General features: G+C 34.4%; 1 protein-coding gene across 2 annotated transcripts in view; it reads left to right on the top strand.

Moving 5' to 3' along the window:
* The first annotated feature begins 8296 nt into the window (after positions 1 to 8296).
* Positions 8297 to 25077, top strand: part of LOC306876396 (tensin-1-like) — a 230550-nt gene continuing 213769 nt past the window's right edge. For both annotated transcript variants that reach the window (XM_079427510.1, XM_079427512.1), the window contains exon 1: positions 8297 to 8748. In XM_079427510.1, coding sequence (XP_079283636.1) covers positions 8644 to 8748 — 105 coding nt within the window. In that variant the 5' untranslated portion in view covers positions 8297 to 8643. The remainder of the gene's footprint in view (positions 8749 to 25077) is intronic.

Raw genomic sequence — 25077 nt, 5'->3', positions numbered from 1 at the left:
ATTCCAGAGAAAAGAAAAGGAGGAGAGCGGGATGGAAAAATGCAAACTCTGTCTGCTCAAGACCCCAACACAAAACAAAACATGACGAGGCCTGTTATTCTCCACTGTTGTGGTATTACCATCTCTCGGGCAAAAGAATGTACACAAAGATCAATGACAACAACTTAAATCATGCCAGCCTAACCTTCCCAAAACATGTCACGAGTAGAAATGAAAGGATTTTCCGAGCTTCATTTTCTCGCACGGTGCGAAAAAAAAGAAAGAAAAAAATATTTTGCCTGCAGGACCAACATACTGGCTCCAAAGCGCCAACAATAACCAGGCAAAGGGCAAAGCTCATAGGTATTGTGGTCAGATAATGATTCCAGGGCCTTCTGAAATATGAGAAGGTTACATAAGCCGTTCTTTTAGAATATAATAGAATAATTACAGCAAATTAATATCTCGTATGACTAATCCGTCAGTGGTACATTGTATATCACCTTTCTATATTTTTCCATCAATGTGAAATAGTCTACTTTGCCACCCAAGATGCCTTTTATCTGGGACATAAAAGGTTCTGGAAGGTGTGAAAGAATGAAAGCATGAAGCACATGGTACTGTACAATTTTTATGTGGTACAGCTATAACTAATTATTGACTGTGAGGACTTATGTTACAATTACAGACTGTTTCTTAGCCATAAGACGATACAGAACAATAACACTGAAAAGCAGCATATCTCCACTGCAATCTTTTTAGGGACCAGACCAGAAGATTGCTTTCAAGCTGTGGAATGTGGAGTTTCATGTATGGCACATGTTTATTGCTTTGAAAACAGCATAAATGGGTATGATTCTCTCTCTCTCTCTCTCTCTCTCTCTCTCTCACACACACACACACACACACACACACACACACACACACACACACACACAGCACTGGTTTATAAACACAGTATAGATACAGTCAGGGACTGGCATGGCTTAGAGGGGGAAAACAAATACTGTTGTTACTATGGTTACACATGAAGAAAAGACAAAAACATTGGAAACTTATTGTTTGTTTTTAAATGTCATATAAAGTCAATAAAGATACTAATACAAAAATATTAGAATATTTTGTATATTTTATATTTACATTATACATAATACAAATATATAAATGAAAAATAAAATTTACAAAAGAGGTCAAATCAATAAAAGAAGAATTCCCTGACAAGACAAGATAAGCATGTGGAAACACCTCTATATGTTTTACTTATATAAATATACTTTTTTGTACCAGTTTTTGTGTATAGTGTTATATCATCCACATAATTATATTCGTTTAATTGCTGATGATGATCATAGATATTATTATTCACTACCAGTCAAGGGTTTGGGGTCAGAATTTTAATGTTTATAAAAAAGAAGTCTCTTATTCTCACCAAGGCAGCATTTATTTGATTAAATACAGTAAAAATAATATTCTGACATATTACAATTTAAAATAGCTGTTCTGTTTCAATATATTTTATTCAACTTTTCTTTATATTTGTTTAAAAAATTGACCCTCTAACACTAGCATCATCTATACATTTTCTATTCTATATACTTGTTTTCTTTTTATTTATTATAAAAAAGCACTTGCATATTATAGCTCTTTTGTTGGTTTTGATTGCTTCTATTGTCCTCATTTGTAAATTGCTTTGGATGAAAGCATCTGTTAAATTCCTGTGATGCAAAGCATTATTACTCCAGTCTTCAGTGTCACATGATCCTTCAGAAATCATTTTAATATATTGATTTAATATGAACATTTCTTATGATCAGTGTTAAAAAATTTGTGCTGCCTGCTTAGTCATCCTCTTTTGTTGACTCTGCAGTATCATGGCAGGATCAAATAGACATGCAAACTCTTAGATGCGCTTAGTGCATTTCAATAATAATACCCAATCTTAGTAATTATATTCAGGCAATTTGGCAGTGAAGAATAATCAGAAACAGATAATCTACTCACCCAGAATCAAGCCAATACACAAATAATTTTACAGCTTTACTGTTTGTTCACTGCTGGTTTCCATGACTGCTCACATTGGAAAGTGGGCTATAATGAATATAGATGGCTTATGGCTTATCTTTGAAATCACATGCGGAAGTGCTGAGTTTGAAGAGCGGTGTGTGATGTGTGAACCGATCCTCAAAAACATACTCCATAGTAAATGATTAAAAGAAAAAGATATATATTTTGATTTTGTTTTGATCAAAATTCAAATGAATTTTAGAGAGGCTTATGCTTAACCCTAATGTTGTGTTCTGGTAATTTTGACTTGGAGAATATTTTCTTTTTCACCCGAAAATGCTAGTTAATGTTAATGCATTGGACTAAAACCTACTGACTTCATTAACCCCCCCGCAAAAAAAAACAAAAATGTTTTTTAGAAAAATTAATAATTATTGTGCTTTTTTTGCATATCTCTTGTTAAAGTTGCAGTGTCAAACATGTCAAAAATTACTTGCCTTAAAAAAATCTCTTGTTATGCTATATATATTTTTTGGCCAAGGGCATTTACATTAACTCCGCCCACCAACATGCACTTAGTGTAAATAGCATCCATCACTATTTGCAATTTAGTGTAAATAGTAAAAAATAAATATGAAAATATGCTATTTACACTTAGTGCAAATAGCCACTGCCTATTTTATTTTATTTTTTCCAAATAACAGATCCAATCTTTTTATCAACTTGTTTTCTTTCACTTAGCACAGGTTTTGTATTTACTTTTGGAATTGATAGGCCTCACTGATCTGAGCTTACGCACCTTAGTTTTTGAGTAAACAAAAAAAAACTTTATTTGTGGATCATTTTGGCAGTGTTCACTCAAAAACTGTGGTGCATGATCTCAGATCAAAAAGATTGAATCCAAGATTTGGTGATTAATATGGCATAATGAGAGATTTACAAGCAAATTTACTGGTCATTTTTGACTAGGAGCACCAGATTAAGTAAAGTGTTTTCAGCAAAGTACAAGGGTTAAACCAAGAAAGAAAAAAAAAGTTTAAAGTTAAAGTTTAGTTGGTGCAACAATGACAATGATAAAAACACTCTAAAACAGAAGATTGTCTAGGTATTTACTGTCACACGAAAAAAGACAGTCCGTTTTTATTTTTCTGAATTATCCCAATGTCATTCCTCTCAGTTAAGGAGCCTCAGCTGACAATCTGAGCTCAACACTAATGGAATCAATGGTCAATGGAAAAAGGGCAGAGACAAATTGGACTAAGTAATGGGCTGAAAGAGGTGCTCTGATCCTTGACCTTGGCTATTGTGGCACTAATGTAGTTATCCTTCATTATGTTATCCCACCTCTACGCTAAAATGGTACTTTTTCTTAAAAATGCCAACAACAGTAGAAAAACAAAGCCCTAGTGTTCAACTCGAGCTGCCTCGGAGCTAAAAGACAGCCACAAAACCCAATTTGTGATTTTGACTTACTTTAACAGATGAAAATTCATTTTTAAAAGAGGACATATTACATGCTTAAGACTTATTTGTGATGTCTTTGTGTGGATGGTTTTGTTTCAGATGGATGAGTAAACTTTGGTCTTGGATATTTGGTCTTGAGAGGACACAGAGGTGGTGTAGCACTACACAGATTCATAAAGTTTGGGCTTTGCTCCAAAGATAACACCCTCTCCAAACCATTATCTACTAGCACTTCTATTTCAATCCACACAAACACTAAAAGCCATCATGTGCTCATAGATATATTGCATGCTTGCCCATAACTAAAAGGTTTTCAGTCATGGCTCCACCTATGATCTCTACAGCAATATTGAGAAATGTCACAACAAATTTTATTCTCAAAATTAATCCCTCGAATACTGTATAGAAGTATGGAGGGTTAGGAATAAAGAGTGATTCATACACTTTTCACAGTTTACATTGTGAATCAGTCTAATGACTCATTTAAACTGAATCTTTAAAATGTCTAAATCAAAATGAACCTATAACCAGTTTTGGCTCAAAAGAAAGAGTAAAACAATTATTTTGACAAATCTGACACAAGCGGTATGTAAGATTAGGAATCAAGAATGAAAGAAGTCTGATTCACAAACAAATGGCTCTTGTGAACAGATTCTTTTTGATGAATCATTTCAATGAAATTGGAATCGGTCTCAAACTCCGTGTTTACAGTGTGAATCAGTCTAATGTCTCAATGACTAACTGAATCTTTGATATGTTTAAGTCAAAATGAACAAAATTATTTCATGCCTTCAAAATTTAGAGTTAAAAGAAATGCTTTCGAGAAATCTGACACAATATAACCCATTTTGTTCCCACAGTTTAACAAGAAAACTCCCACTGCAGATAAAAAATCCCCCTGAATTAGTCGCTGAACAGAATACATGCAAACACTTGAGGAAGGAAGTCATTATTTAAGCTATTCCTTATCAGTCCATGCAATTCAGCCATTCACCTTGAGCAAGCAAAGTCCTATAACAACACAAACTCAAGAACTAAAGCTGTTAGGAATAAATTGAGTATGTGTCCCTCACATGCACTTTATGGCCAAAAGCTTTTACACGGTCCACTTTGCTTGCTGAATCAGTGATGTATTGATTCAGGGATTTAAATCGCCCATTAAGTGCAATTAAAAAAAGTGCTTTTTCTGCTGTAAAGGTGAACCAGTAGCACACATTTTTAATCATGACACTGTTTATCTCTTTTTGACCACTTAAGCAGCAACCAAGCTTTCTTCTATGCAATAAACAACAGAAAGGTCTTTCTTTAAATCAGACAAGGCTGCACTCTCCCTGCAAAATCTACTGTGTGCTTTGAGTGTTCTATAGCCAAATAATAGGCTATTGGTTATGATGTGATATTCACATTTGCTCAATATATTCATGTCTTCTCAAATACTAAACAGACTCTTTAGTTTTAATTAGGTTCAGACACTGCTTACACTTGATAGGAAATGAAAACTCTGTTTACTTTCTGAATGCATTTCTGTTTTACTGTGAATTATTCATCTGTGCATGTTATTCCAAAGGGAAAAATTGAATAATGTGCTACGAAATTGCTTTCTTTTTCAGCTGAAGTCACCAATCGCTCACATCAAACGGACTAGATTTCGGTAACTCCTATACTTTGGTGGAATGTAACCAATTCCAGAGCGATAAAATCAAGTTTAACTTGGAAATACCTAAGAATGCAGAACTAAAATAGGTTGTCAATATGATTTTATGTTGACATAATTCTGAGCTCTCTATTGAAATCTGTTGTTGCAATGTAAACTTGCATGTTAGTTGCATGACTGCATAACTTTCGTATTGAAATTTATTATAAGTTTATATAGAAATGTAGGAACAACTAAAACTACATGCATGCTAAAATCAGATGTCTTTTATAAAAATCAAATGTATATTTATTAATAGCTGTTGAGCATTTGTTGGAAATATTCTGGCTGGCATCACAGGGTGTGGACATGCATAACCCCATCACAAATGGCACATTAAGTTGGAATGCACACTGAAAATTCCTAGCCAAGATATTCTAGCCTCTGAACCTTTAATTTTAGTGTAGTAAATGAAAACAATGGTGGGATCAGTGACGGATCAGTAACTATGTGCACTGATTAAACATGTTTATTATATTGCTTTGATCTCACCGCTTACAACTCTATTGACAACTAGAAAAGGAAAGTCCATAAAAACAAGCTGTCATGTGCCTTGACAAAGCCATGCCTGAAAGTTAAAAATAGTTGGAAAAGCTTGAAATTTAAAAGCTAAAATTTGACAGACAGACAGACCGATAGATAATCAATACAGTGATAGACAGACAGGCAGACAGATAGATAATCAATACAGTGATATATAGACAGACAGACAGCTAGGTAATCAATACAGTGATAGATAGACAGACAGACAGCTAGGTAATCAATACAGTGATAGATAGACAGACAGACAGATAGGTAATCAACACAGTGATAGACAGATAGATAATCAATACAGTGATAGATAGACAGACAGACAGATAGATAATCTACACAGTGATAGACAGACAGATAGATAATCAACACCGTGATAGACAGACAGACAGATAGACAGACAGACAGATAGGTAATCAATACAGTGATAGATAGACAGACAGACAGATAGGTAATCAACACAGTGATAGACAGACAGATAGATAATCAATACAGTGATAGATAGACAGATAGACAGATAGATAATCAACACAGTGATAGACAGACAGATAGACAGATAGATAATCAACACAGTGATAGACAGACAGACAGATAGGTAATCAATACAGTGATAGATAGACAGACAGACAGATAGATAATCTACACAGTGATAGACAGACAGATAGATAATCAACACCGTGATAGACAGACAGACAGATAGACAGACAGACAGATAGGTAATCAACACAGTGATAGACAGACAGATAGATAATCAATACAGTGATAGATAGACAGACAGACAGATAGATAATCAACACAGTGATAGACAGACAGACAGACAGATAGGTAATCAATACAGTGATAGATAGACAGACAGACAGATAGATAATCAATACAGTGATAGATAGACAGACAGACAGATAGATAATCAATACAGTGATAGATAGACAGACAGACAGATAGATAATCAATACAGTGATAGATAGACAGACAGACAGATAGATAGGTAATCAATTCAGTGATAGACAGACAGACAGACAGACAGACAGATAGATAGATAATCAATACAGTGATAGATAGACAGACAGACAGATAGGTCATCAATACAGTGATAGATAGACAGACAGACAGACAGACAGACAGACAGATAGATAGGTAATCAACACAGTGACAGACAGACAGACAGACAGACAGACAGACAGACAGACAGACAGACAGATAGATAGATAGATAGATAGATAGATAGATAGATAGATAGATAGATAGATAGATAGATAGATAGATAGATAGATAGATAGATAGATAGATAGATAGATAGATAGATAATCAATACAGTGATAGATAGACAGACAGACAGATAGGTCATCAATACAGTGATAGATAGACAGACAGACAGACAGACAGATAAATAGGTAATCAACACAGTGATAGACAGACAGACAGACAGACAGACAGATAGATAGATAGATAGATAGATAGATAGATAGATAGATAGATAGATAGATATATAGATAGATAGATAGATAGATAGATAGATAGATAGATAGATAGATAGATAGATAGATAGATAGATAGATAATCAATACAGTGATAGATAGACAGACAGACAGATAGGTCATCAATACAGTGATAGATAGACAGACAGACAGACAGACAGATAAATAGGTAATCAACACAGTGATAGACAGACAGACAGACAGATAGATAGATAGATAGATAGATAGATAGATAGATAGATAGATAGATAATCAATACAGTGATAGACAGACAGACAGATAGATAATCAATACAGTGATAGACAGACAGACAGACAGACAGATAGGTAATCAATACTAGGGGCAGTCGTGGCCTAATGGATAGAGAGTTGGACTTTTAACCTGAAGGTTGTGGGTCCGGCAGGGATTGTAGGTGGGGGGAGTGAATAACCAACACTCTCTCCATCCTCAATACCACGACTGAGGTGAGACCCTTGAGCAAGGCACCGAACCCACAACTGATCCCCGGGCGCCGCAGCATTGGCTGCCCACTGCTCCGGGTGTATGTTCACTACTGTGTGTACACTTGGATGGGTTAAATGCATGGCACAAATTCCGAGTATGGGTCACCATACTTGGCCACACACCACTTCCCTTCCCTTTCCCTTAATACAGCAATAGATAGATAGATGATCAATACAATAGATAGAGAGACAGACAGATAGATAGACATACAGACAGACAGATAGATGATCAATACAGTAGATAGAGAGACAGATAGATAGACATACAGACAGACAGATAGATGATCAATACAATAGATAGAGAGACAGACAGATAGATAGACATACAGACAGACAGATAGATGATCAATACAGTAATAGATGGATAGATAGAAATTAACACTTAATTTGACTTTTAAATTAATATTTAAAAACAAAACAGTTCATTCTGTACTTTTTTGCCTTTTCCTTCTCATTGTTATTATTGAACTTTTTTTGTGTAAATGCGTATATATCTGTAATTTAAAATGTTAGCAGTGCTTAAAGCCACTAGAATCTATAACTAAATAGGTAGACAGCAGATAGTGTGACTCAGGTGTAAATCCCACGACTTCTTGAACCTGCGCAGTTGTTTGCGCAATACAACGCACCGCGCCGCACATGAAAGAGTAGTGGCCCGTGTTAACACTGAACAACAGTTGCGTTTCCTGCAGCTCTGGGAGTGTGCGCGCGCGAGTGGAGTTACACATCCCAGTTTTCAAACTTTCCCCCTCCCGCTCCAGTCCTTCCCACTACTTTAGTGCGTCATTCTGAATGGGAGTTCTGTGGTCAAAGCGAACATTGCGCGCGGAGACGCCGACGCTAATGGAATAACGCCTGTTGGATTTCTTTAGGGCTGCAATGCCCGTGAGTGTTTGATCACAGCTCATACCTGCCGTGCTGACCTTCAGGAGGAATAATCACGGGAACGCTCGCGTTGAATGGGTCTTAAGGACGCTCACCTGAACCTGTCTGGATGGGATGCACCGTGAGCTTCATCTGCTGTGAAGACGATTTTCTGCAGATGCCTTTGGATCAGCATGTGGAGAAAAAGAAAGAGGAAAAGAGGCTCTTATCTAAGGTAGGACGCACATGGGCTCATGCAGGAATATCTCCATCGAAAGTTCTTGAAGTTGTGCGGTGAACTTGACAGTGAAGACCCCCCACCCCCCAGTAAAATGAATCACTGGCGCAGATGTTATATATATATTTTTAATTTGTATTTTATTTATTTATTGGATTTTTTCCGCCCGGTAAATGATACATGCACCACCAGTCAAAATTTGGACACACCAACTTTTTATGAAGTGACCAAACAAATCTAAACCGTCTTGGCAAAGTCTTGGCAAAATTCATAAGATGCCACCTGCGATTATTTTTTTTTATTTTTTTAATTATTGAGGGTTTCAGGGTCAGATATTTAGCATAAATTGGGGAAAATGCCACCAAAGGTGATTTAAAAAAGTCCCAGATTTTTTTAAAAGTGGGAGCCGAAACAAACAAACAAATACATAAATCAATAGTCAATTTTGTATGCATTTGTTTTCTGTCTTTCATAATTTGTTTTTGTTTTACTTAAAGCAGATTGTATATTTGATGCTTATTTGTTTTATGAATAACACTCAATATTATTTAATATTTTAATTAACTTTCTTGATGACATTATACTCTATAAATATTGGTCCTTAATAAATAAATTTCTGACACTGGAGACCACCATGTATGCTGGCTATAGTTGACTGCTTTTCCTTCAATATTAAAATTATCAAAATTACCCATCTTACATTTTGGAAAGGCGCAATTTAAAACTCATTTAAAGCATTTACGCATATGTTAAATTACATTTAAAATACATTTTAAAGAGCAAAAGACAGTCAAGTGTGTCTAAACTTTTGGTTGGTAGTGTGTTTAATGTGTTGACAGATGTTAGATTGTATCAACAACCCCACCTATACAGTTATGAATGAATAACAAACCCAGAATCTTCTGTTCAGACCTCACAGGGTAAATAAACACAGTCTCCTACATGACCAGACAGTGAGAAATCAGGGCAAGACTAAGCGTAGACAATACTGTTCTGTTCACATTTGGATCATTGAATGAGTTGCATCATTGCACAGTTTAATTACGGATGGAATCCAGATTAGAAATTGGTGCGTTCTCGTCTACTTATAAATTCTATCTTTTGTTAAAAAAGGCCTTTTTGTTTTATGATATTATTTCACATACTGAATACATCATCTTCATGGTTCAGATGATTTTGAAAAGTATGTTTGTGTTCCAAAGCTATCGGTTCACATGATGTTTGCATAACCAAATTGTGATTGGTTATATATGTATTTTATTTTATATTTATAATTAAATTTTCCTTTGATACATGCACTACCCATTTGTACACATCTAATTTGTATGTAGTAACCAGACATATCAAAACGACCTGATGTTTTTTTTTAGATATTTACAAAATCTTTAGACATCGTTTGGGATGATTTTTTTTAGAAAGTATTGATGTTTTCAGGGTCAGACATTAACCAGAACAGGGAAAATATCACCAAAAGTGATTAAAATAAATAAAATGAGATTTTAAATGTGGGGGCAAAAAAAAAAAAAAAAAAAAAAAAGCATCCATAGTTCATTTTTAATAATGTTTTGCTGATATATATATATATATATATATATATATATATATAAGATTATTTAATGCTACTTGTATTTTTCATGCTTATTTTATTATGATTTATTAATAAAACAGCCAATATATTGTTTAGAATTTAATTGCGTAACTTAGATTAATTATTTGATTAATTAATGACATTTTTAATTTTTATAAATATATGTCCTTAATAAATTAATTTCTGACACTGGTGATTGCTATGTATGCCGGCTACTTGTTGACACAAACAGACCACATTTACATGCAAAGTATGTGCTCAAAACTATTGGTTTGTGTGTTGACATATTCATAAGAGGCCAAATTCTGATTAATAATGGAATATTCTTGTACATGCAAACACGGTCAGCTTAGTTGAATTGCATGCTGTATTTCAGGGAAAAGTTCCCTGTGTGCACTGCTCAAAGATGTATTACATGGGACTCTTCTGATGGGGTGGTCTGCTCTGGGTGGTGGGGTCAGATTTGGAAGGTCAGTCAGGGTGTTACTTGGGGCAGAAGGGCTGGAGCAACAAGCCCCACATTGTTGCTTTGCTCTCAGTCAGGGGACCAGCATTCGTGGAGGAATGTTGTGCCTGTATCCTGATAGTCATCTGTCATTTTGGTAACACCCTCACATAGGGTTCCACAAATCTGGCCCACCCTCATATATTGCATGTTTTTGCAAAGCTGGCTTATTGCTTTTTATGATATGGTGGCAACAAAACTATGACGAGACCCAAATAGATTTATTATTTTTTACTTCAAAAATGTAATTGTCATTATTCCAAACCTGTATTTGGATCAAGTAAAATGACTTCAACTGGTAATGCACAAAATGTTTTTTCTAGTGCTATCAATCGATTAAAACATTTAATGTCATGGACCGTGTAATTACATTTATAATTACACTGTTGACCCATCCCTCACACCTTAACCCACCCTTAAACCAACCCATACCTCCAAACCTGTCCCTATCCTTAAACATATCCCACCTCAATAGCAGCAAAAGTGTTTTGAAATACATCAAAAAATAAAATAAGCACAATGTACTTATTGTGGTCATATTGTAAATACACAGTAGTTAAGGCCACCTAATATAAAGTGTGACATTTTTTTGTTTATATTCAGCCGTTACCAGCCTTTATCCTGGCAATAAAACGTTTACCAAGCCACATCGCTTCAATCCCAGTAGACTTTTACCCAACTATTATCAAAAGTATTTCTAAATAAATACAACAAAACATTTTCTTGCAACCTTACGTGAAGTATTATGACAAAATGCATTATGAAGAAGAATCGGACCTGTTCTGCAGGTGCATTAGAGCTAACATTAGCATCATGCTACATAAGGGCGGTACATTATAAACATTATAAATTACATTATAGTACATTATAAAAGTAGCTCAAAAAACCGCAGCCCACGGCTCTGTAATTTTTCCCGCGACTGCATTTTCAAAATAGCCCAATTGTGTGGGAAAACCGCAACACTGGTTCAATTAATGAAGGAACAGCTTTTATTCAGAAATTGCTAATTTCACAAATAATTGCAAAGAAATGGCAAGAAGTGTTGGGGAAAGTTACTTTTAAGAAGTAATGCATTACAATATTGCGTTACTCAATAAAAAAGTAACTAATTACGTTAGTTACTTTTCATGGAAAGCAATGCATTACTTTACTTCTGCATTGCTTTTGCATTACTTTTTAAATCTGAGCTGGGCTTGCTTGTTTGTTTTTAATATTAAAAGTTCTGTTTTTGAGTAAATGCATGTTCACATTTAGTCTAGAACTATACGCATGTATATGTAAACATACAAAACTGTATAGTGCTCTATTACATTAGAAACATATGTTCATCTCTATGCAGAATGTTCTTTTCTAGACATTATGCAGCTGTTTTTTTTTCTGTGGGAACAGACATATCTTTACATGGCTTTTTTGTACTGCTTGAATGGTGTTTACTTACTGACACAAGAGTGAGCAGGTAATAATAGAATTTAAATTTATTTTTGGGTGAACTATTCCATTAACATCCATGTTGCATTACTTTGATGTGAAGATTAAACTGTGGCGTTCAGTTCATGAGAGGAATGTGCATTCATTTGTAGAGGATTAATTTCTTTTTTAGTGAGACTGGAGATCTGTGCTACTGCAGGTTTAAATGCCTATAAAAAAATTCAATAATATTCAAAACATTTAATTATCCTTGAGAATGTCCTAAATCATTTTTCCATTAACATTGGGATAAGATAAGATCGAACTTCCCTGGGGTGAAATCAATGCGTTGTAGAAACATGTACGTTAAAATGCTGAACAATGTGCAATAAGTTGCATGAGAAAAAACAAAAACAACAAAAGAAATTGTGTTCAATTAAGTGCCTTACGTGTGTAATGGATTGCAAGAGACTATGCAAAATAAGCATGATTCAAAGTATTACTTCAACCATACTCCACCTTCATTTTGTCAAAATGCTTGTATCTAAATGGTAAGTGCATTTTGCATTGGGAAAAACAGGATTTTCTTTAAGTTTAGCATATATAGTGTTACATGGTGAAACAAACTGATATCGGTAATCATTAAGGTTTCATTTTCAATGATGGTTGCACAAGTTTTTTTTTTTTTTTTTTTTGTGCATTTTTCAACCCAGTCTAACGAGAACACAACTATTTTACAAGGTAGTGATTTGTATGAATTCGGAGTATGTGAATTATACAAAAATTTATGAATTTTTTAAAATATTTTTTTTATATATAATGTAAGCATGAAAACTCATCACATCCCACCCCTAAACATAAAAACAAAATCAGTTAAAAAATCACAATGTTTGTAGAATTTTTATAAGCTGATATGAAGGGAAATTCAGACTGCAAGAAATTGAGATTTATTTGACTGGTTGATTTAAATCACAGCTCACTGCGGTCTCTCAACTGTTCCTAACTATCCAGCGGTGCCTAAATCTTCCAAGCACACGCTTAAGCTTCCTTTCATCCCTCCAGTGGGAATAAATCACACAGACAGTTGTGTGGTGGGATTAGAGAAGGGTGGGGAGGCCGTCAGGAGAAAGGAGGTGGAAATTCCAGGGATTTGCAGGGGAGTGACAGACTACAATTACCTGCACCAGGTAGATCTATAGGGAGAAACTGTGGGTGCTTGTTTATCAGAGTGCTTGTAAGAGCACAGCATGGGCACTTAACCTACTTTAGACGGCGTAATAGAGCACTGCTCCATTAATGGGACGCTGCAAGGCACGCCCAAAACTTCCTCTTTCAAACTTGTCAGGGCAAAAGTGTGGGATTTTATGTGTTATGGTTGTGATTTGATTTGAGTTTTATAAATCCCGGGGCTGTTTTGGGGTTGTGGAAAGATGCTTACTCTTGACTAATCAGCGTACTGTCTGTCTGCTTGCATTAGCAGGAAAGAAATGCCAAACACACTTCTGGGAAATAGTTTATGCCAGTTTGTGCATCTAAACATCTAAACGTGTTTCCTATCTGCAAGAATTTACGCCTGCAGTCATGTGCATGTTTATTTATTTTTATTTTTTTTACTTTTCTGTGTTAAAGAGGCATTGAACAGAATCGCAGAAATGTTTCCAAAATTGTCTGCAGTTGAGATTTTTGTAGGCCAACCTGGATGTTCATGAGCTTGGTTCCTTCAGCAAAAGCAAATTGTGTTTTTCTTTGGCTTTTGGATTATTGCAAAAAATAAATTGCAATAATTTCTGATTCTCATGATAATCTTCATCTTTAATAAATTTGGAAGCCTAAATACAGTTGATAGAATTAAAAAGCTAAAGTGAAACTATAAATGACTATCACCATCATTCCAACAACTTTTTCAGTCTTGGAAAATTTGAGTTTGAGTTTGTAAGTGCGTGAGCAGGCCATTTAACCAAAACCCCAATCAAAAAACCTATTGAATTTAGGATGAAGGAACCACAAGTGCTAAAATGTGAACTCTTTTTGAGTTTTAGAAACTCATTTCTGCAGCTACCCAGTTGGATTGCTCAAAACTTTGCAGGTTTGTTAGATTGCAGTTGCTTCAAATAAATTAATCTTTATTTTCTCACAGATGTCATTTCAAACATGCATGTTTTTTTTTTTAATCCGTGCCAACACAAGATTAAACGCACACATCATTAATTACACACCTGATGCACACCATTTGCTCTTTATTTTGTTGCAGCAGCATTAATAAAAGCACTTTTTTGGCAGCAAGTGGAAAAAGCAAAAAAGAAACAGGAATTTGTCTAGTGAAACCATTTTTTCCAACCAAAATTAATCCATAATCGCATCAATATCAAGACAATTTTGGTAATTATATTAAGTAACAGACACACATTGTTTATTTATTTATTTATTACTTTGAAACAATGTTCAGTCAGAAATGACTAATAAATTTGATCAAAGAAACAGCAATTAACCCATTGAATTAAACACAACATTTTGGAGTAGCTAGACTCAAATGGAATTTCTGGTAACCTATATTTACAACTTTTTTTTAACAGTGTAGTTTTTAACATTTTAATTTTAAATAGAATGTATGATTTAATTTTTTTCAGTGGGAAAAAATATTTCTCTTTTTTTATTTTTTGTACAAAAACTACTATTAAAAAGAAGTCTGTAAGACTTTATTCTGAGTCTTCTTAAAGGGATAGCTTGCCCATAAATGAAAATCATTGTCATAATTTTCATGTTGTTTCAAACCTGTATGAGTTTATTTCTTCTGTTGAACACAAAAGAAGATATTTTGAAGAATGTTGGTAACCAAACAGTTGCTGGTAGCCATTGACTTCATGGAAAAAAAAACACTGTGGAAGTCAATGGCTACCAGCAACCGTTTGTTCACCAACATTCTTCAAAATATTCAGGTTTGGAACAACTCTGAGGGTGAGTAAATGACAGAATTTTTATTTTTGGGTTATCTGTCCTTATAAATCATACAATGGCATTTGTGTTAGGTTTTTGGGCTGTCTCTGTATGAGGATTCATCAGGTTTAGAATGACATGAGGGTGAGTAAATAATGACATGATTTTCATTCTTTTCATTACGCCTCATGTTTTCAGATGGCAAGTGTTTGCTGTTTTTATGCCCTATTTCCGTCCAACTGGGATATTCTGGATGATCTGTCAGCGCCCAGCTGAAACACATTCCCTCCTGTCAGAGATTCAGCTCAATGATTTGGTCTTATCTCAGCGCTCGCTCACAGTATTTCTGTCCGACTGTGGCATGAAACTTCAAAAGGGCCGAGCTTCTCTCCCCAACAACACCATTCAGCCATTCCACACACGGCTGCCCGGGATTTGTGCTATCGCAGTGCGAATGTGCGGGACACAAAAGGATCCTGAGTGAAAAACATGACCAGTCAGGTGTAGGAACATGTGCCGGTTAAAAAGTCATTTCCAGTCATGCCTTGCTCTTCTTTTTCCTGGCTCCCATCTCGAACTTTTGTGGTCAAGGTCATGTTTGTTCCCCGAGATGAATGCCTTTTCTTATTTTTAGACCCTTAGCCTCTAGCTACACGTAGATTTAGCAGATCAAAGGCTACCTGTCAGAGCGTTCCCTCGCTGTACGGTTTTTGCCAGCTCAGACAAATCTAGGGGATTGTTAAAGATTTGTTGTCGTAGGTGAAAGTGGGCAGGCTCTTAGTGTAACGGCTGATTAATTGCCTTTGCGATTGATCTTAGTATCTGATGGGGTTCTGGGCCTCCTTCAGAAGTTTTGGGTCACAGTCCTGCTCTTATACTAATTAAAACCAGTTAATGATGTTGGTGTGTTTGCAAGAAGGATAGAGTTGTTCTGTTAAAAATGCTATCTACACTAAGAAAGTCAGTAATAATATGGCCCAATGTACCATGTTATGAAGGAATTTTTCATATTGATTTTTACAGGTGTTTAGTGTGTATTTTGATTTATGCAATTCATTAAATGTTTTATGACTGAAGGAAATGTCTGTTAATTTAATAGAAAATGTACATTATCCATTTTCCATGCCCTTTTTTTTTTACAGTGTAGATTTTCTGTGCAATATAGATATTTCATTATTTATTTTTCACATTAAGATTGCAGTATCAGTTTTAAGGACAAATGACAGAATGACGTGCATTAGATAATTTAAAATCTACATTAAAATGCTTTTTTTTTATTTTTGAAATGCATTTTAATCTTTCAACAAAAACAAAATGAACATTTTTAACCAAAGTCTGGAATTTTGCCAAATAATGCACATTTTCCCGGTACATTTTTGTATTTGCATATTTCCCAAGTTAAAACCATTTTTTTAAAATGACAAATATCATGTATTTTTGAATCCTGAATATCATAACGTTTTGTCTTTCTTATGCCATTTAATGTTTAATTTGTAGTATTTTATAAAGTCTTACTGCTGATATCAAGAAAAATGTAAATATTATTTATAAAGTAGAGTGTACAGTAATTTTTTTATGTTACATCTTAATATTTAATTTGAAATGTTTTTTACAATTTTTTTTTGTTCACAATATATAAATATATATTGTGAACAAATCTCTCTTTCTCTCTCAATCCTGAGAAATATAATATAATATACATATTCACATGTGTGTGTATATATGTATATGTGTTGATCAAGACAAAAGCAGAGCACCATCTCATTGACCTGTTTATGTTTGTCATATTCATTATATTTCATATGTTGGCTCTCTGCCAGATGCACTTCTGTAAAAATATCCTGAGGTGTAAAATAACATGTGATACACTTGAATTATGTCATAGAATCAAGATTTCTTACAGTTTGCCATGGAGAAAAAGCACAAACAGCAGACTCTGAAGACTCTTGACTTCATTTTTTTCTTTTTTTTTTCTTTTGTCAGAACAGAATTTTACTGGTAAAAAGTTTGGTTGATGTATTTTCTACCTTGGTTTTTACCCAAGATTTCATTGCAGGGACATATCATTGAGTATTTAATTGTCCATACTTATTTCCCCTATTTTAGATGACCTTTGCCATCATTAATGTTTTTATCAGGGTTGAATCTTGAAGCTTTTGTATTGCCTGAAGTGCTACAGCTTGTTGGATTGACTTGTTTTTACAGATTCAGGGGTGGTAGATTTTGTGAAGGAAGTGAGAGACGGAAAGAAAAGGCCTCCCTTCAGTGGTTGTGAAGTGTTTTTCTGAAGAACACGTGTTATGTAACACCTGGGTTTGAGTCGTCTTTGTGGACTAGCATGCCACGCTTGTTAACACTGAGAGGAAATAGAAGTGCAGCACAATACCAGGCTTAGCATGAGAGGGGAAAAGGAGGATTTTTATTGCTTTTAGGGTATTGACATGGACAATGATTTTAACTATGAGTCACTTGTCCAATACATGCAGGGTTTACAGAGCAAATATAAACCTCAAGGAAATCAAGATAATGCACTGAACTGTACAAATACAAGTGCACTAACAGTCATTTAAGAAAATCAGAATCAGTGTGTCGGACAGAGTTATATGGATTACAATATCAGAAAAGATGCCTGAAATACATATATTACTTTAAATGTAGATTAAACTGCATTTACCTTTTTCTTTAATTTATAAAGTGCAGTTGTTGTGTTCATGCTAGTTTCATGTTTGATATTTGATTCATGTTTCATATTTGGTTTCATGTATATTATATTTAAGCATTTTTAATATTGAAATGTTTCGGAGGGTAAAAAGTTTTTTTTTATGTTTTATACTATTATTAATATCAGTTGTCATCAGTTTAATTTTTTTTTAATGAAAATGACCACCAATAGAATGAAAAAGTTAAACACACACACACACACACACACACACACACATATATATAATTCAAACAATAAATTATAAAACATAATATTCTAAAATATTTTTTTATAATATTAAGAAACAATAAAAACAAATACTACATTTCTGACTTCAAATATATTATATATAATTTATCATTCATTTTATTATTCTATTATTTTAACTTACATTTTACCCTTTTACCTCCAAAAATATTCAAATATTAAATTATTAAAAAAATTATATAATAGTATTTACAATATAATAAAATCGAATATCTGACTTCATGCCTAATAAAATACACATACCCCCCGCCCCCCCATATAGGCTATATAAAATTCAAAACCCGGTCATCAGGCAAGAAATATACATTGTTGGTATGAATTGCATTTTATTATGTGTTTTTGGGAATATTAATAGATCCAGGCAGAGTAGAGCATCATGCCACTGACCTGTTTATGTTTGACATGTTCATTATGATATTTTATATGTTGGCTCTCTCCCAGATACACGCATGTAAAATAATGACCTGAGGTGTACAATATCATATGATATGCTTGAGTTACTGTGCCAAACTGTATTTGAATAATGAGAAAACATTTGTTGAAGATTAAAGCAGAACAGAACCATGTGTTCAGTGTCAGGTGTGTTTTGGCTCCGTTTCTGTGTAAGTTGTTTGTTTGTTTAAGTGTCAGTTACTAATGAGAAGCACAGATCTTGCTCTGCCTCTCTGAAAGCCTGATTTGATTCTGGTCCTGTATCTGTTTGAATGAAGTCCATGTAAAATATTATTTGCTTGCTCGTTCACAAACTTTCCATTGTCACAGTATTTCCTTGGCCTGTTGCAAAAAGGAGAGAGCAGATAGGACGCAAGCCAACAAACTGTAAAATGTATTCCATCATTTGAACAATTGAAGCCTAGTGGGTTTAATTCAGTTCATGTATTTTCTAGATGAAATCAGAATTAGGCATGGTGTTATTGTGTTCTTCTCCAAACTTTATTCTGCTTTTATTCATAACAAAATGCCTACATGAACTTTCTCAGGGTTATGAAAAAAAATAAAATAAGGTGTTTTGCTAGGCACAGGCTATGTTCATAATGCATTGGTATAACTTCAAGGGGAATGATGTGTAGTATTTATAATAGTAAGCGAAAAAGTAGGTATTTGCAATGTTTCTTTGCTTAATAGTTGTCACGTGCCCTCATCGCATTATATTCGAGTGGCAAATGAAGATAATTCAAAGACATTAAATCAGGGGTTTTCAAACTGTTGGTCCATGGAAATTTTTTAAATGAATTCTTTCATTCATTCATGCATTCATTCTTGCATTCATTAATGATTTCCTTCATTCATTTATTCATGCATTCATTCATTTATTCATTCGTGCATTCATTCATTTATTCATTCGTCCATTCATTCATTTATTCATTCGTGCATTCATTCATCTATTCATTCGTGCATTCATTCATTTATTCATTCGTGCATTCATTAATTTATTCATTCGTGCATTCATTCATTTATTCAGTCGTGCATTCATTCATTTATTCATTCGTGCATTCATTCATTTATTCATTCGTGCATTCATTCATCTATTCATTCGTGCATTCATTCATTTATTCATTCGTGCATTCATTCTTGCATTCATTAATGCTTTCCTTCATTCGTTCATTCATGCATTCATTCATTTATTCATTTGTGCATTCATTCATCTATTCATTCGTGCATTCATTCATTTGTGCATTCATTCATTTATTAATTTGTGCATTCATTCATTTATTCATTCGTGCATTCATTCATTTGTGCATTCATTCATCTATTCATTCGTGCATTCATTCATTTGTGCATTCATTCATTTATTCATTTGTGCATTCATTCATCTATTCATTCGTGCATTCATTCATTCGTGCATTCATTCATTTATTAATTTGTGCATTCATTCATTTATTCATTCGTGCATTCATTCTTGCATTCATTAATGCTTTCCTTCATTCGTTCATTCATGCATTCGTTCATTTATTCATTCGTGCATTCATTCATTTATTCATTCGTGCATTCATTCATTTATTCATTCGTGCATTCATTCATTCATGCATTCATTGCCATGTAAAACCCTTTGTTAATTTTTTTATTGGTATTTTTTAAATGTTGCTGATGTATTGTTTGCTTTATTAAATAAAGCAAACAATACATTAGCAATATTAACAAGTACTCTAAAAAATAGAGTATAGGTTATGACACAGTTTTTAGAACATAAGTCCAGTACTGTGTTACTATGACGGTTTAGTCGGTCAAATGTTGATTCAGTAACTGACTGATTCAGTGCATGGCTCCAGAGTCTTTTTGAATGAATCAGTAAAAGAACCAGCTCATTAGTCATTTGTTTATCAACCTATTCACATTTGTTTAATTGAGATACTATTATAGTTTGAAATATCTTGAATTAGATTTTATTTTCATACTTTCCATTTTTCGTTTGAATTTTAGTTAGTTTCAGTAATTTTGTTATTTTTGTCATTTTTATTTTTTGAAAATGTTTTTTTATAAATTTTATTTCAGCTTTTTTCAGATTAAACTAAAAAAGGGGATCAATCATCTGTTTGTACTCTCATAAAAATGTTCATTTTTCTGTAAACTGATTCTTTAAGATTAAAAAAAGATTTTTTAAATTCAAGTATAGAAGTTTTTATGGTTTTAGTTGACCATTATAATCCTGGTTTTTGGTGACAGCTGACAACGCAATAAAGTAATGTCTTTTTTGTGTCATTGTGCTGTACTATTAGTAAGAGTCGTATGTTAGCATGCTGTCTTGAACATAGTCCATAGTCTCTGAATCACTCCATTGAGCGAAGTGTCACTTCCTCTGCATGTGTGTTGGGACAACAGCGCAGGTCTGTTGGACACAGTGCCGCTTCGTTTGCGTTGTGACAGACCGCCGGCAGGGTTTCCCCTCCCGCCTCTGCTCTGTAATTATCTGATAAGGTATGTGGTGCAGTGAAAGTTACCCACAATCCCTCCCAACATTCCAGTGTCCTGCTGGCCAGCAGAAAACAGTATGTTCTCTGTGCAGAGCCTCTGAGCGCCACTGACCTCTGCACCGCTCCATCCATGCTTTAATGAAAGTATCAGTGCTTCAGGAACTATACCTGACCCCTGGCAGACCTCTCACAGCACATACACGGACAGCCATCTTTGTCTGTGTGTACCTGCTTACCTGAGGTTATCTGTCCTCCCACTTTCATATTTATTTAAAGTTAATATTAAGGTTTTAGGGTCGAACTCCCTCTCTCTTTTCTTTTTTCTGTGAACATGAAGCATAGTGAGCTGCAAACTTTTACTTTTTTTTCTATTTTTTTTTTACAGTTGAAGGTGCCTTTAAAGCCTGTCAAATAAAGAAAATTCCTGTGTTTCTACTACAAATCCTACAGACTTGGGCGAATACAGCTGGTGGATCTGCTGAAAGTGCATTTGTAGGGGGACTTTTATTTTAACAGCTTGTTAGTTTACTGTATCTAATAATACAAATTCAAACGCTTTTTCACTTATGGTTGACTTTCAGTAAATACGCATTTATATAATTTAAAATAGTCTTTTGAAGGTTGAAGGTGTACTTTTGTGTGTGTATTGTGTAATGTGTATCGCTGTGAATTAATGTTAGACAATAAATGCTATGGGATGCGGGATACATGAGATGCACTTTTATATTTTATATTACAATATTTGGTAGCTCACTAGGTTTTATAATGGCCCTTGACCTAACCTGAGGTTTATTTTATTTAATTTATTTTATTTTTTTAATTTTAGCTGTAAATGGGGCACAGTCAGGGCTGTTTATAATATATTATGCAGAATAGTATTGGTTTTTGTGTTTTACTTTTGTTTGGTGTCCTATTAGAATAAGAATCTTTAAGTAGAATTGGAACAACTCCTTTACAACTAGTTGTCTGTTGCTATGGTGAGAAAAGCCAACTTTTCATACTTGATGATGGGGAAAAAAGGGGCTGAATAGATTCCAGCCAAACCAGATTCTCTTAAAGCGCATTTCTTAAAGGGAAGTTCTGATCCTGAATGTGTTTAACATGTTTCGCTGTGCCTGTAGCAAATTCAAAAGCATATAATAAAGGGCGTCCGATAGTGTTTCATTAAATTACCTCTAAGATCCTAAGGTTTAGCTGACTTTTAGATCACAGAATGACAAATACATGTGCTAGTGTTACACATGAGTGATGTTTGAGCTGCTGTAAGTGCAGGGAATGGCAACACAAAGGACTGTACGCTTCATATTACTTCATTCCTTCACCGAAGGCCTGCGTGAATGAGAGCGATTCCAGGATATTGTTTTTCCAATTTCCAAATGTTCACGCTTGACTTCAGCAGACGAAAATTATAGGTCAGTTGGCGTCAAATTCTTGACAGTCCATTGAAATCAGAGAAAGGGATTTACACATTATTGTTTTATTCACAAGAGAAAAAAAATAGGGTTGTCAATCAGTTCAAATTTAATTAAATATTGATCAATTAACCAATATTTGGTGAGAAAAGCTCCACAAATACAAATAATTCAAATAGATTAAACCTGGGGTTTTCAAACCTAGTGTTCATTGAACAAAAAAAGAAAAAAAAAAAGAAATTCTAAGGTTAAAAATTGCATTATATTTTGTTTGAAAATTGTTTGCGCATTTTCCATATCACTGTACGTAAGACATTAGCACGGTTTATTTTATAATGCCAGTTAACTCTACAAAGCCCTGCTCTGTACTTCACGAGATTTTGATTTGATTTGATTTGATTTTAAAGCTGAGTTTTTCCGTTGTTGGCTCTGTTATTTTTTTAATTTTATGCTAAAACTGAGTTTTTCTGTTGTTGGGTTGTTATTTTATTTTATTTTAATTGCATTAAATTGATGTGTTAAATTGTGAAAACCCTCAAAGCATCCCGTCCCAATTCAGTTTTGCGGGGTACTACATGCAGCAGGAGTCCCATGAATGGGATGGTCAGATATTTCTTTCAGAGTCTGGCTTTCAGGACTTTACAGACCCACTGATGCAGAAAGCGCTTCACAAAGCCTCTGTCAACAGAAGATAATGGAGTACAAAAGACTTTAATACAGTCACTTAAAGCTACTTTAATGCAGCGCGGGCATCGCTTTGAGGATGAAATGACAGTCCACATGATAGATTAAGGGTTAAGGGCAACTGTATTTTTTTCCCAGAGTTCCGCTTGTGTGCTCTCTTTGTGGGGCATAACAAGGCTTGTCTGACTTAAACACCTCTTTTGGCCCAAGCATGGTTGCATGGGATGGACAAAATGTAGATTCTACGCCGTCGCTTCCGTCCGGCTCTGTCTTTTTGTCTGTTGATGAATGTAGCTTTTATGCTGGATTTTTGTTGACACTTTCCTGCTGGAGGGATTTTCTTGTTGGCTTTCTAATACTTGGCAAAGAGCTGTGTCAATCGCACTTGGCAACCAGGAACTCATAGGATGTCCTGCTCCTCTGCTTTTGTGGCTTCTCAAAGGCCTGTGAGGAGACAGACATGGTACGATGCTCTCATTTGGACCGATATGCCACAATGTTGATGTTAGCGATCGCCCAGTTCTAGATTTTTCTTGTTTTTGTAGCGGGAGATGACTGTTGAGTTATGAGGTAATTAGATAGCCATGGCCATCCAGGTTGGTCTCCAGTGTTTTTAACTCTGGGAGAGGGTTGTTTTCCTCATGGATCGTAATACATCCCCTTTTCGACATGCTGCATTTACTCTGAATGCGCACACAGGAAGAAAGCAGCACTTTTTTTTTCTCCATGCCAAATGTTGTAACAAGCCAAGGCAGATAATTTTAGTTGACTTGCACGAACTGTTTTTAAAGGATAGGTTTGCAGACTTCTACATTCCGGAAAAGAGGAAAGTATGTACAGTGGAATTCTGAATCCTAGTGGAGAAATACCAAGGATAAGTGATATAATCTTATCCAAACATTCTTAATTTTGACTTTTCACAGAACTGCTTCATCAGATATACATATACAGAAATGTAAAAAAAAGTTTCTATTAATTTGTATGTATATTTTTTTATTTATTTTATATTTATAGTTTTTTTTTTTAATATTACTGTATATGTGAAATTTTTACACACCTAAAGTACAAAACTTGATTTCTAGATGAGAAACACAAAAATGTTGTTGCAGTTTAAGTTTATATTTTTAAAAGAAATTTTTATGTATTTATATTCATGTGTATGTGTACTGTATTTATTAAATTTATATAATTTTTGATATATTTTATATAGATTTTGATCATGTTGTAGTTTCTTGCTATAGGATGACTGAACTGGGATTACTCATGCAATGCAGAAGGAAAGCACAAGTGTGCCACACCTCTGTAATTAAAACACATGTGTCGTGTTGTCATCCTGATGTCTCTTTATAGTCCGAACATGTTGCTCTGTATGTAACGTGATCTGCAGCGTCTGGATTCTCTGATCGCTCTAAGCTTGTGAGGATATCTCACATTCACATGCACAAAGCAATGCATTGTTCATTGGTCAGTGGTGACTCAAAGCACATCTCTAAGTCTGTGTAATAATATACTTTCAGGAACTCAGCGAAGGCTGATAAATGCATGGCATAAGATCATAGATCACGTGTTTGTACTGTATTCGCTGCAGGCTTGTGTGATTGTGGCTCTACTTGAGTATGGGACCTTTCCCGGCTCGCACTATTTTTGTGATTGTACATAAGCATCAGATGGACCTTTTGGATTTGGATGAATTTCTGGCTGTTGTGTTACGTATTTATTTATTTAATATTAAAATAAATGTATTATAATATACTCATCATTGTATAATGTATGATGCACTCCAGTGACCATCTTTGCACACAAGACGACATATTCATTGGCTTCAATTTATATTCAGATGTATTCATTTGAAATATCCAAGTTATTTACAACAATACTTTGTATCTTTTTCTTTAAATTATTAAGTTAGGCGTTCT

Source organism: Barbus barbus, assembly GCF_936440315.1.
Source record: "Barbus barbus genome assembly, chromosome: 10".
Classification (NCBI taxonomy): domain Eukaryota; kingdom Metazoa; phylum Chordata; class Actinopteri; order Cypriniformes; family Cyprinidae; genus Barbus; species Barbus barbus.
Note: the sequence above shows the minus strand (reverse complement) of the source record. Positions and strands in the feature narration are given on the sequence as shown.